Source organism: Pseudorasbora parva, chromosome 12 (assembly GCF_024679245.1).
Source record: "Pseudorasbora parva isolate DD20220531a chromosome 12, ASM2467924v1, whole genome shotgun sequence".
NCBI classification, from domain to species: Eukaryota; Metazoa; Chordata; class Actinopteri; order Cypriniformes; family Gobionidae; genus Pseudorasbora; species Pseudorasbora parva.
The window spans coordinates 43741522-43757091 of record NC_090183.1 but is presented as its reverse complement, the minus strand read 5'-3'; the positions used below and the strand labels follow the sequence as shown (position 1 = coordinate 43757091).

General features: G+C 37.9%; 1 protein-coding gene across 1 annotated transcript in view; it reads left to right on the top strand.

Moving 5' to 3' along the window:
* The first annotated feature begins 491 nt into the window (after positions 1-491).
* Positions 492-15570, top strand: part of mmp24 (matrix metallopeptidase 24) — a 55935-nt gene continuing 40856 nt past the window's right edge. Inside the window, exon 1 of the mRNA XM_067460433.1 lies at positions 492-632. Within this exon, the coding sequence (XP_067316534.1) occupies positions 507-632 (126 nt within the window). The 5' untranslated portion in view covers positions 492-506. The remainder of the gene's footprint in view (positions 633-15570) is intronic.

Here is a 15570-nt window from a genome sequence, read left to right as displayed (position 1 = left end):
TTGTTTCTGATTGGGTTATATCTTTTGAGAAATCAAATGTAAATGCAAAAAAAAAAAATCCTCCCTCAGAAAGAATCATTAAGAGGAAGCGTAACTCGATCCGCGTTACACTTTTTATTTTATTTCCAACCCCCTTTTATTGAAGGTAATGCAAGTAACATCGGCTATTTATCGAATTTTTAAATAAACGATTCGTTTAAAACGATTGGCTCAAAAGAATCGACTCGCTAAAGGACTCGGACTCCCGCGTGGGGCTGTGCGCGCTGACGGTGCTGCATTCTCTCGAGCTCAGCAGCGGCGCAGCATCAGTTGAACGCACCACCTCGAGAAGAGACGAAGAGAGAAGACAACATGGCTTTGCGAATTTAACGCTTGAACGAGAAGAAGCGCTCAAAGTACCATCAGGAATATAGGACGCGCGTTCTGTTTCTGAAATAATAAAGATCATACACAAGAAACAAGCCTGGAAATCAACGGCGGACGGTGGGGGGAATTTGGGGACAGTCATGGCGGGGGTGGGAGCCAGGGGGAGGAAGACGGGACTCCCGGGGTTCTGTTGGAAAACATGCTATTTTCACATTCTCTTCTGGGTCGTGTCTGTTTGTGGAGAAGAAAGGACCTTCATTGTTGAGGTACGTGGAGAGAGATGTCATGTCCACCATCCTCACCTCCACTGCGCGTAAAGCGAGCTGTTGACCATTGAGCATCACGGATACGTTTGTTTGGGTAGCTGATGAATGAAGTGGATATTCAAACGGTTTTATTAGCTAAAGTGGGTCAATCATAGTAAATAATGACTGATATAGGGATGCATAAATAAATAAGTCAAACGAACAACCAAAGCAATTCTTTGAAATACATTTATTATATCAAATATATATTCGTTTTAAACAACTAATGGCTAATAATCACCATTAAATACATGTACTTAATGGTATACCCACCATAACCGAAAATCGTAAACAAGTATGAGGTAAAACAATAACAATGGTTCCAAACCATCAATATCTGAATAAATATCATATTCCAAAACAGAATTATTTCATTAATATGATATTAATATGTTTTATTATTCATTATTTGATTTTGAGTGAAAAAATGCAACAATAACAATGCAATCAAACCCATCCACACATGAATAAATGTCCCTGAAAATAGTAACACTCTTTGTATATTATATTTGTCAGCTAATGCACATAAGCAAGAATAAAAATGTACCATTCATATCGGAATACATTTACCAGGTTTTGAAAATAGCACTGCTATTTATTATTTATGATTTTTTTGCATTTGTGATACAGGTATGCACATCTACAGCAATGCAACCGAACAATCAATCCACATGTGAATGAATTCTCATTATTTCTCTCTGCTCCGTTTGCCTTATATTCCACCCCAGACAGACATTAAGTGTGAGCTCTTCCTGGAAATACAGCACACTGAAGCCATTATCAGGTTGCCAGTAATTGTATAATTTCATTGCGCCACTCACTCCACATGCATTCCCATATTATACCCTATATATCTTCATTGGGAGCAACATGTTCAAGTCTTTATGCTCAGTGCAACGTTAGATACGGTGTAAGATACGTTCAAGAAACGTGCATCTTGCTGAGCAAAGATGGAACAAAGAGCTTCAGTTAAGATGGAGATTAGCAAGCGTAATTATTTTCCTTAAGGACCCAAAAACTGTTTGAATGATAGAGGTTGCATTTATAGCCACGCAATGCTTTTGTTTTGATGTGCAGCTGCTGTCTTTGTGTGTGTTCCAAATATAGGTTCCTCCATAATTGATGGGAAAGGCAGGGATGCTTTTGAGTAGAGAGCCAGAGCTCACAGCAGCAGTTCTCCTGGATTCAGCTTTGTTGTGGCAATAGGTTACTTGGTGAATAGAGACCTTACCATTTACTCTGTTATGTCACGATATTTAAAGATAGAGCATTTCTTAATGGCATAAATTGCTTGTTGAAAGGTTGATTTTCACTGCAAGTATAAATGGCTATTACAGTAGATAAATAGGTTATACAAGGTGCAAGGTTGTTATTAATGTATTGTGTAAGCAAGACCAAAAGTCTTTGTGCCTATCAACATGCATGCATATCCTTTTTGCTTTAACAGAGTAATTATGGCCTTAACGTTTCAAAAATGACATTATTATAGAATCATTGATATTTTAAGAGTTTGTTGTTTCTGCCCGTGTTTTGTTCCCATGCCAGGAGTGTTGAAACCCTCCGTTTCTTTGTTTCATTGACTTGCAGCAGGTGGCTTCAGCATGATTGCACGTAATACCTACATGCACCTAATGTATACTGATTCATATGGGCACAGTTTACATTGATTGATTAATTAAAAAACAGCGTGATCACATTATTTGGCTTCATGACCTAGTTTTTAAATGGAAATTCATAAGATTTGTTGTAGCACTTAACTTGCATAAACTGATATTTACAGTCTTTGGGGGCATTTATACAACATTGTTTTCAGCTAAAAATTTAACTTTTTATGCCTTTTGTCTGTTAATTTACATGACAACAAGCGTTTTGGGGGCCTGAAAATGCATACATTCGCGAAAAAACTATACAGATATTGTTTCCATGCAAAACACAGGAACAGTGACATCATGTGCATGCGTATTACATGCATATTAACATTTTTGATGAAAGAGTGCATAACACACCGTTTCTGCCAGTCTAATGTTAATCTTGAGTATCTATAGAGTATTGTTACAGCGTTCATATCTCCGAAGAGTCTTTAGTTTTATCATATTTATAAAAGACAGATATGCTGTACCGATTCTTTACGAAAACAGCTGAACTTGTGGAGGCGTGCAGTGGGCGGAGCTAAAGATTAATGAGCACACACACACACACACACACACAATACATCATGGCATTATCCCTAGATAACTTTCGATTCACTATACGTTGTTGTTGTTCACATTATATGCACTTACGTGCCGATCGCCAACAAAACACATATTTGATGCAGTTTTACTCACTGTCAGAGTTTTAAAATCGTCATCTGATTGGTAGAATTATACAGGATTTGTTCTTAAAGGGGTCATATAATGCCATTTTTATACAAGTTATATGACCCCTTTAAAATGGTCTGGGACGCGTGTGTGTTGTGTTCTTAAATGGCCCGCCTGAAAACAAAGATGCCATGAAGGCAAACCCCCTCATGGACAAAGAAAGGCGTAGTGTTTACAACTGTGACAGTGAGCACTTACCAGGATCAACTAAACACTGGATTTTCAAAAATATGCGAATTATGTAAAGTTTGTGGCATAGACTCTTTGAAATGCGTCCAAGAGTTTTACCAGATTAGGGACAATGATGATACATTTTCACGCCTCTAAACATGACATGGAACAAAACGAACTGTGATTGGCCAATGAAAGTTTAGACCTTCTGCTGTCAGTCTGAAGGTCGAGCCTGATCTCACGGAAATGCGTATAAATAGTACGAGTTTGCAATCTCGTGGAACGTATACGCCATAATGAGTTTTGGCGTGCCTATGGTACACGGTTTTTCGCATGCATATGATACGCACTTTATAGCGTATTATATCCCCCACCCCACCCCACCACCCTAAACCTACCCAAGAGCGTGTCATATGCACGCCATAAAGTTCGTATCATTTGCACGACAAAACTTATTTTGGCGTATCCATTCCACAAGATTTCACACTCGTACTATTTATACGCATGACCATGAGATTGTGTTGGAAGGTCTAGCTACGCGAGACTAAAGGCCCAATCACACCAAGGACGATGAAGATAACAATAAAGATATATTTCAAAAAATCCTAAAAATCCTAAAAAATAAAGAATAGCAGAGTTCACACCACAGCTATAATGATAACCGCACAGAGAAACGATAACGTTAGAATCACTTTCAGAACAATTTTATCCAGCTGAGAGCCATTGAGAGCCAATCAGAATCAGTCTTGCTGTAACAAGCTCAAGCATTTAAAGTGACAGTACATTCACACCAGACGCAAATGAAGCTATAAGTGCGAGTGATTTACATGCTAACTCAATGCAAAGGCATGAATAGATATTCTGCGGCGCAAATCATGTGAATACACTCTAAATGTTCAAACGTCCAACTTCACGCGAATAGCGCAATTTATTATAGTGCAGATATAAACAGTTTGTACACTTACTAAGTTCTCAATGTTTCGGTTTGCATGTAGGGACCCTCATTATGCTACCGTGTTAGTGTGAGGCTATTTTGAGCCTTGTAAGTGGTATTAGCGATTTAATTTAACTTATTCTGTGCCCCATATACTAGTAATATAAGCATTATAAAACTTTTTACATTCGATTTTCATGAAAACGCATCCCAGAGAAAGATCTACTCAGTAACCATCTGTTAATAACCGCTCATTTTTCACCAGAGTTGTCCTTGAAGTCACATAGTGTTTTTTCTTTACAAAGTCGCATCCTCGCAGATCCATGTGAATGTGGATTGGTTTGACAAACCTCATCTATGTAAAAATGTTCAAAAACATGAAGTTTTCCATTTTTAGTTCATCATCGTCGTGTAAATGGACCGTTAGAAAGGGTTCCTGTTAGATATCAAAAATAGCGGGGAAAATAGGTTTCGATGTCAGTATTCCATCAAAACGAAATAATCTGATCATAATGATCCAGTTATCTGCTCATTCTGTTTTCAGTTATTAATCTTTTAAGACTATGATATCAGATTAGACCATATTACATAGATTATATCGTCCTATCTCAGGCTACATTCTGCTTCACTAGACTAAATAGCTTCAGTCGTCAGAGAAGCAGTGATTCAGATGAGGGTTTGGATGTATTTGCTGCAGTTTGTTTGAGTTGTGCTGAACAATTACCAGCAGTAAAGATGCTTTTTGGAGTACCAGTTAAGTGTATCAAGAGTTCTGGCCAACCATAAAGAAGCGTCTGTTCCTTTACTGAAGCAGATTGATGACAAAGAACGCGGTGGAGATGCTAATGAGGGAAATGATAATGGTGATGGCATTCAGAGAGGATGAAATAGTCTCTGTGAGCTTCAGCTTAAACTGAAGACTCTTATATCAGTCTTGCTGCTTTTTGACTCACTATCAAGCAAGTCATGCAGTGAGTAGGCTGCAGTCGACACTAGTTTTGGATGGTTGCCTTAGAGCTGGTGCTTTGACTACTGTAGTATCTCTTGCAAAGGAAAAATGGTAGCACTTAATTTTACAGTCCCGTTCCACATGTACTTATTACAGTATATAGTATACCTTATATTACCCATGCAGTTACCTTAAATTACCATACCTTCTAAGGTAAGTACACTGTAAGTACACATACTGTAAAAAAAATCTTATATTTTTTAATAATTAAATATTGCACTTGTATATTTTCATGCAGTTATTTTAGTATTATTTATATATTATTATAGTTATTTATTATTATATATTATTATTTATTAATACGCTTTTATTATTATTTTTCAGGGTTTTTTTAAATTAAATTTTAGCCTATTTTTTATTATATTTATTAATATTTTTTGATTATTTTTTTAAAATATATTTCCATTCTCCTTTTTAGTTTTTAGTTTTAGTTATTGTAGTACTTTCACACATATTTTTTTTTTGAGTTATGAGTTTCTATCAGATATGTACATTTTATTTTATTTAAGCCCATTTCCAATGAACAAAAACAAATGAGTCAACAATAACAACACCTTTTTTTCTGATGTTTGTTTTTGGCTGATATTATTAGTCATATCATAGATGGATACGGTCTATAAAATGACGTCAAACATCAACATGAAGTCAACGTTTCCTGATTAATAAAACCCTTTCATGTTAAATATCCTGTTTCACATTATGGAAGTAAGATGGGTTGACTTGTGCTGTGCATTTTGACTTGAATTGTAAAAGTCACTTGGATAAAAAGATATTTGTTTAGTTAAAAGTATGCCACTTTTCTGAATGTCATTTGACAAGGTGCAAATGTCTTGGTCTGACAGTGATGTTCTTATAGTGTGCTGTCTCTGTCTGACATCTGTTTTAATGGATGACAGCTATTATTAGCAAAGGTCAGAGTTCACGGGGCAAAGAGGAGGTGGTCATCATCAGAACATTTTCATCGAAGGCAACGTATAATGTTAAAGTGGTAAAACTGTGCAATTGCTTTTTCCTCAGTGATCAGACAACCCAGTAATCGCATAGCACTTACTTTCTTGGGTAAACACTCACATTTTCTTCAGAAAAATCTCAAAATATAGATGTTATTTACGGGGGCCTGTGATATCGAACTACTGTCTACCATCCCAGTGACTAATCTAATTTAAAAAAGACACAAAACCCAAAATCTAAGCATTTCAGAGGTTAGACCCTTTGTCCCATTTGCTTTGATTCTTACAGAAAGTACCTTTTTCAGTATAAGGCATAATTGGAGCTTTTTGGTCATTTGGAGGTTGGGCTCTTCTTTATATATAGTCGTGCAGGATTTTCAGTCTGATTTAGTTCTGTTCCTGAACTATCCATTGATTTCTCTGTCCGTGTCTATCCCTGCACAGAAACGAAACCTGTTCATGTCAGAGTCTGAGAAGCTGCAACCCGGCGAGGTTAGATCGCTGTCTCCATCTGACAGTTTAATTTTAGCCACAGGAGCAGTTAAGCCCCACCAGTTTGTTGGATTTGGATAATAAATGCTCAGCGGTTGCTTTCTGTAATGACCTGCACACTTTTACTGTACAACAAGGACTCGCGAGCATCGTGAGGAAATTCATTCAGCGTTTAGAAAAGCTTCATTTTTCGAATGGAGATTTGGGGCTGTTTTGGTGTGGGTAGTGGTTTAGCCGGATTGTAAAGCAAGCTGGGTACCTTTAATTGTCGTTTTGTTCATTTATTAAGATGCTTAAGAGAAAAATTGTGTGGTTTAGAGTTTCATTGGAGATTTATTGAAGATCTCACTGAATGAATATCTGTTTCAGATTGTGCGAGATGTCCTAAAAGTATGTATGCATATAATAGAACAAATGAAAAATAAAACAAAACAAAAAGTAATTACAAAATGTATATGTAGTTTATATATATTTACTTATTTATTTTGGGAAATCATAACATTCTAACATTTTCTTTTGTATATGCATTTAAGATAAATTTGACTTAATAATATATTTTTAAAAATAAAATCTGTGTAAGGTCTGTGAACAGCAGCTGTAATGTCTAGATTTGAGTTAGCAAGCTTAAAGGGATAGTTCACCCAAAATGAAAATGTGATGTTTATCTGCTTACACCCAGAGATGTACGTGTGATGGTTTCTTCAGAAGAACACAAATGAAGATTTTTAACTACAACCATTGGGGTCTGCCAGTCGTATAATGGTGTGAATGGCAACATTTTAGAGAATGAGATCTATGAGAGTTAAAAAAACATATGCATACGAATCCATATTAAACCCTACGGCTTGTGACGACACTTTGATGTCTTAAGACAAGAAACTTATCGGTTTGTGCGAGAAACCCAATAGTGTTTATATATATATATATATATATATATATATATATATTTAACCTAAAATACACCTTGTACATCAGTTTTCAGTTCAAAAATACACTATATGGCGCAGAGATACGTGCTTGTATCCGATTGAAATACGCCATATCGTGTACATTTGACCTCACTCACCGGAAGATGATTTTCAGAAGGAGAAAAAAATGACTTTAGACCCCAAAATATACCTGCAATTATATAATCACCCACACACATAGAGTGTATATATAATTGTATTCACTCACTAATGCCTTAATTTTGGTCACTTTGGCTCTGAAAAGCTTGGCTACAAATGTTTCTGTGTCCTAAGCCTAAAATCTGCTGAGAACAGTGAAGAGAACAATGACAACAACCAAAAATACCCTAAAATACCTCATTACATAAAATATTATTTACAGGATTAGACTTCTTAAAGACACTTACATACATTTAATCAAAGAAAAAAATGTTTTTTGGACATGTATAACGGTAATTCCTGAAGTACCTTGGAGTGCCATTATATGGTTTTATACATAAATATGTATTATAGTCAGTCACGTATTATAGTACTAGTGTGTGTGTATGTATGTATATATATATATATATATATATATATATATATATATATATATATATATATATATATATATATATATATATATATATTATTATTATTATTATTATAGTACTACCATCTGTACATATGTACGTATTATAGTACTAGTGTGTGTGTATGTATATATATATATATATATATATATATATATATATATATATATATATATATATTATTATAGTACTACCATCTGTACAATAGCGCTACAGTACTTGTTTTAAAGGTTAAAAAACAACAGAAGATTTGGCTGCGTGTGGATATATAAATGTAATATTTACTTGCCCTATTTCTTTCCCCTGACTGTGAGATATGTATTTCGCCATAGCCTTTAAAGGATGTTAAAGCATGTCAGAACCTCTGAGTGTGTGAAGTATACACTGAAACACACTTCAGTGTGTGTGCTGAACGCTGCTCCGGTCCCTAGCGAATCTCATGCGGTGAAGGCTGTGAAGGGAATCTATTGTTGTGCTTGCTTTGTTCTCTCTTGACAGCATTATGGTATTTTTTCTGTTTATTGTAGGATTAAAATGCTGTTGTGTTTATTAAATATTCTGTTTTCTGTCATAGAAGCTGCTGTAGTGTTTGTTAGTTATGTTAGTATGTGGTGAGGGAAAGCAGTCCGACTCCTCGCTTTGACTGTGCAATTGATGCAGGGAACTAAATAAGGATGGCACAGTTTCCTCACATAAAAGTCTAATTCGTCCTGAATATGTCTCTTCAGGAGACCACATGCTGAGGGAGAAATAAAGTAAGAGGAGAAAATCCTAATTAGTTCTCACAAATCCTGTGCTAGTATCACCACTTGAATTGAAATGTGATGGTGCATTGCTTTTGTTATGCTATTTATAGCCATTTTGGGGTCTGTGCAGGTTATGTTGATTTGTCAAAGTCATGATTAGTAGTGTTCATACTTAGTGTTTGAACAAACACCACCCTATTTTAATTTCATAACTCAATTTGCATCACATTATTAGGCAAAATATGTAAGATTTATAGATTAAAATAAAAAGATTAAAAAATCGTTAATATTTATAATATAATATAAAATATAGTTTGTTCACTTGTGTACTTACATTATCCCAGCGATTTTAAATCCAGAGAAGTTAGCTCTTTAAACAAGTTTTACAGATCGTGTCCGTGCTTCACCTGTCAATGATGTCTTATCCGCTAACTTTGATTTCTGTAGAAACCATGGAAACACCAAAGCCGCTTTAATATATGATGTGTTTTATTAGACAGGTGAGCAACTGTTTGGATCATTGATGGACAGAAAACGAATCATTGTTCTCCAGCTCAACACAGTTAGTCTTATTGTTTAAATCGTTTTTACCTCCTCAGAGACAACACTATTATTGCGTAATCAGAGCTTTCGCCATCATACAATATATTTTAAAACAATTGCAAGTAATTTAGCTGTAGTCATTTAGTCATCCTGTTTTTATTAATATGATATTCTAATATTGATCTGGATTACTGCAAATTGTTTTAAGCATGTAAAACAGCGCTGCGTTACTCCACATAGCTACACAACAGAAAGAGCAGAAGCGGCGACTCTAGTGTTAGCAGAAAAAAAGCTCTGGTGTTTCGTGCAGGTCTCTGTCATTAGCATTCGCTCACACAGCTCTTGGTGTGTCCTGCTTCATACCATGTTAATAAAGTTAATAAAACTTTCATACATCTGGGTTTTTCCTGGGTCAGAAATGGTCTTCGGTGGTGGCTGTCCAGACATGGTCATCCACACACGCATTTACGCGCACACACACCAACAGTAAAAGTACCTACCCGTGTGATCTGTGAGCCCAATACTGACAATAAATGTGAAATAAATGCAATTTTTTTCATTTTGCTGAATTAGATGCTGACCTCATATAAATTTGATATCTCATTATGTATGATGTCTTGATGTTTGTTTCTTTAGTTCCTTGTTTTTATACAGTTTGCATGGTTTACCGATTAATTATTTTGGCAACAATTATTAATAAAAATGTAATAACAAATAGTCTAATTCTCTACCATATACAATTTAATAAAACTATTTGATATCAACAACTTGCATTGTTTTAGTAATTTACTACACATTATCAATATAAATGCTCAAAAATATGAAAATACTGTGGATTATTTAGACTATTTTTTACTAACCCCTCTTGTTTAATGGGTTAAGCACTCTTGCATTCTCATCTCAGAGGTGTTGTGAGTAAATGATTACATTTATTATTCGTGAGTTCAGTGTTGGACAGATCAGTTCGTTCAAATGAATCAGTTCAAATGAGTCATTAGTTCGCGAATCGGACAAGAGCAAACGCGTTATATGTGAACCCAGACGGTTAAAACAATGCCAAAGATTTGTCAACATAGAAAACATTACATAAGTATATTTTTCAGTTTATTTGGAAGTATGGTTTATTGTTAGCTGCGTGTGCAAAACGTCTGTCAAAAGAAGGGCGTTTTTTGAGCACGATTCACATCCAGCAGTAGGCTAATTCAGGGAAAATATTGTGTGAACGCGCCACACGGAACATGGAGTCGGTCTTCTGACCTTTTACCTTTACCATTGTGTCAGTTCTGTTGATTTTGATTGATATGTGCGAGTGAGAGCTCAGATGGTGATCGTTTTGAAGACAGAGCGCGCGCGGGCTCTCTGCTCGTTTTCTGTCACTCAGTTAACGTGCGCCCTATCACGTGCATTAGTAATCTACATAAATTTATAAATCACAATAATTCATCAAATAAGGCTTTGGCGGGACAAAAATTTGTTTTGGCAGCCGTCAAAAAATTTTCAATGCAGCAAAAGCCATTTAAATTCACTCATTCATGAACATGATTCCTGCTCAAGTCCGTCGGATTCCTTTCCATCACCTGTGAGACTCCAAGACTACAACTCCCATAAGTCCACGCTCATTCACAGCGTCATCAAGATACACCTTTTTTTGGAGTAAGCGACCTCTAGTGGTAAAACTTACATACTGTGCCTTTAAGCAGCTTTATGTGCAAAGACATCACAACATAACAACATATTGATGTGTTTTGCACAGGATGACCACTACTTTTTTCACATTTTGTAAAGTGTAAAAAGTGTAGTTTATTTATTGCTGTTACAGTCATTATTCATGTAAAATGTTTGGATGTAATGGCTTACCTTTAGAAAAAGAAGTGTGCTGAATTGCATCTCAAACAAACACAAAAAGTATAATGTTGGGTTGTTTTAACCCAGTTTTAGATCAAATATAGACAAACCCAACCATTGGGTTAGAACTTTTAATTAAAAAAATTAACCACGCGCTGGGTTTTTCCATATGTGAACCAAAATTGAGTTGAGACAGGATATTTTTTAGAAAAACTATGCTTGGAGATAATATTAATGAAATAAAAGGCCTATTAAAAGGCTTAATTTACTGTGTACTATGTTTCTTTACATCCCTTTACAGAGTGACCTTAATCATTTTAAATTCAAGTTTTTCTTTAAAAGTACATTTTAAATAATTGTTAAATCAAAGTAGTACTTTTATTTTGAGGTTTTGACTAACATACATAACATCATATTTGATTATAATTTCAACTGTGTTCAAGTGTGTTATTCAATAATACATTTAAAGTTAATACATTTCAAATGTATGAAATGAGTTTTCAATAGGAATTGCATTAAAGGATATTTTAGTTGCATAAATGGCTGTCAATACATTCAGTAGTGCACTTTAACCATATTTCAAAGACAATAGAAGTAATTATGCAATTATTACGTATAAAAAGTCCTACTTGGTCAAAATAAGCAATAATTGCATTATTATGAATTGAAACTATGATGTATTTTCATTTAATTACAAATAAAGTGTCCTAAAACGTAAACATAAAACACATTCCTTTAAAATATATTAATTTCTGTAATAAGTGTGCTTCTTTTTCATAAAGGTGTTGTTTTTGATATGTGGTTAGCATGTTTTTTCACAATAGATGTCGCTAGTGATGGATTTTAGACTATTACGGCGACATTACTGTAATAATTGTTAGTGAAATGTGGCGTTTAAAGCATTTGATCAGTATTTTTTGGTCTGAAACACAAACATCAGCTCTCCTCTCGGTCTTTGTCTGAGCTCCCCTCCCCCACCTCTCCATCTACTGTACGCTCTCTTCTTCCTCTCTCCATCACTCTACCTCTCCCCCTCCCCGTCGATATCCTTCTCCTCTCTCCTCTGTGTTGCTCTGATTGTCTCGCTGCCTCTGCCTTTGTCTTTTTGCTCTTCGTTGTCTCCATCTCTGTCCATTTCGCTCTCTAGAAATGTTGTTATCGTTATTTGTTTGGCCCTTGTGCCACTTGTATACATGGAACAATTGCAAAAGGACGGGAAGTGATGGGAAAAGAGGGTCGGGGAAATGATGCGAGTCAGACTTGAACCTAGGCCATGACTGTAGCACTATTGTTATATTCTACACAAGCCAGACATTCATTATGTTATCATAAGCTTAATGTGTAAGTAGGGCTGGGGAAAATTTGAATAACAATTTTTTTTTCTGATAAAAAATATGATCATCAATAAGGCGTAACGTTATGACCTAATATTGTGTTGGTCCCCCTTTTACTGCCAAAACAGCCCTGATCCATCAAGGCATGGTATCTGGCACCAAGATGTTAGCAGCAGATCCTTTAAGTCCTGTAAGTTGTGAGGTGGGGCCTCCATGGATCAGACTTGTTTGTTCAGCACATCCCACAGATGATCGATTGGATTGAGATCTGGGGTATTTGGAGGCCAAGTCAACGCCTCAAACTCATTGTTGAGCTCCTCAAACCATTCCTGGACCATTTTTGCTTTGTGGTGTAGCCTGACAAGCCAGACCCACACTAAGATGAAGTTGGGTCTGAGAACACACCGTTGGCATGGCTCAGTCCGAGTGGCGGGATAAACGGTTGTCTTTTAAAGTCCCTCTGCACGCAATTGGATAGCGCTACAACCAACCAGAGCAACGAAGGTGAAGCGGAGCTAGTTGACAGATTAAACCTTCACTGTATCCGGTCGGCAAAACTCCGAACACATCTTCCTTTTTTAAGAATGACTTCAGTGACATTCGTTGTTCTTTTCTCAAAGAAAAGCTTAACTCCAAGTCTTCCAGAGCCGGCCAATTTGAAAGTTCGCCAGCTTCTTTGTTTTTTAGTAGCACGCAGAACAATCGCAACTCTGCCGTCATTATGTTAAGCCCGCCCACCAACTCTATACACGATGTGATTGGCCCGACTAGAGTTTGGTTTTTCCAGCTCGCAAGCCAACGGAGAGTTGCTGCACTGTAAAAAAAAAAGTGCAATCGACTTGGATGTTTAAGTTATTTCAACTTAGATTATGTTAAACTGACTTGAAAAAATTAGTTGCATTTTGTCATAAATTTGAAAAAAAAAAAAATTCAGTGTAGACGACCCGGGCTGCAAATTAGATTTGCTGACACTAGGGTGCGTCTGGATTAATAGGCTTTTTGTGGTGGGGAAAAAAGCAACAACAAAATTGTTTGTGTGATTAATCGTGATTAATCGATTTGACAGCATATATATATATATACACACACACATTACAAACATTTTATATTACATTAAATATTAAACTAAATAATTAATAAATACTACTATTGTAGTATTTCACCAAAGAATTTTATTGTATTGAAAAAAATACATAATTAATAATAATAATTTTATTTTTCTGTACAACTGTAAAATTACATAACTAATACTTATTATTAATACTTATTATATTTATTTTCTACTTTTTCATTTTCAAACATTAAACCATCAAGCTTTTATTTTGGAAGAAAACAGTCAGTTTATAAGCTCTTCTTCTCATTACAAATTTGGGAAAATGGTTGGCACATATTGCTTTTTTTTTAAATGCATGTTTCATTTTTATTTTTGATTAATCGTGCAGACCTAACCAGTAGTTTTTTTGTTTGTTTGTTTTTTAAACTAGTGTTATCTATTTGGCCTTTTCTTCACCTTTATTTATTGAACAAAGGAGAAGGAAACATCAGGGGTAAGATAAGGAAACAGGAAATGGCTGTCACGTTACAAACAAGGGAAAATGGTGCGAGGACTCACCGCGCCTCGCCTGGGAGGCGCGGTGAGAGCTGGACGCCTGGGAGGCGCGGTGAGAGCTGGACGCCTGGGAGGCGCGGTGAGAGCTGGACGCCTGGGAGGCGCGGTGAGAGCTGGACGCCTGGGAGGCGCGGTGAGAGCTGGACGCCTGGGAGGCGCGGTGAGAGCTGGACGCCTGGGAGGCGCGGTGAGAGCTGGACGCCTGGGAGGCGCGGTGAGAGCTGGACGCCTGGGAGGCGCGGTGAGAGCTGGACGCCTGGGAGGCGCGGTGAGAGCAGGACGCCTGGGAGGTGCGGTGAGAGCAGGACGCCTGGGAGGCATCTCCGGCCCAGCGGCGTCCACCGGAATGCGATCCACCAGCACAGGGACCACCGGAACACTATCCACCGGAACAGAGACCACCGGCATCGGGACCACCGGAACACGATCCACCGGCACAGGGACCACCGGAACACGATCCACCGGCACAGGGACCACCGGAATACGATCCACCGGCACAGGGACCACCGGAACACGATCCACCGGTATAGGGACCACCGGAACACGATCCACCGGTATAGGGACCACCGGCATCGGGACCACCGGAATACGATCCACCGGTACTGGGACCACAGGCACAGGGACCACTGGAATACTATCCACCGGCACAGGGACCACCGGAACACGATCCACCGGCACAGGGACCACCGGAACACGATCCACCGGCACAGGGACCACCGGAACACGATCCACCGGTATATGGACCACCGGAACACGATCCACCGGTATAGGGACCACCGGAACACGATCCACCGGTATAGGGACCACCGGAACACGATCCACCGGTATAGGGACCACCGGAACACGATCCACCGGTATAGGGACCACCGGAACACGATCCACCGGTATAGGGACCACCGGCATCGGGACCACCGGAATACGATCCACCGGTACTGGGACCACAGGCACAGGGACCACTGGAATACTATCCACCGGCACTGAGACCACCGGTACAGGGATACTCTCCCTGGCAGCTCGTTCCTGCTCTCGAGCGAGACCCTCCACCATTGACTCAAAAGTCCCCCCATCATACATGCTCCTAAAAAGCCAGTCCATGGGCCCATCGAGCGCATAAAAGAAAAGATCCTTAAGAGGGCCCTCATTCAGCTTCAATCCCTCTGCTGCTTCAAGAAACTCGATCGCAAAACTCCTCAGATCGGTCCCATGTTGGCGGAGGGATGCTAAGGTCTGGAACCTCAGGATGCGCTCATAGTGGGAGCACGAGACAGTAGGAGCAGGTAGATGGGGCGAAATCCTCTTCCGCTGAGTCCTCGACATTGGTTGGATCCTTCTGTCACGTTACAAACAAGGGAAAATGGTGCGAGGACTCATGTGCAGGAAAAAGATT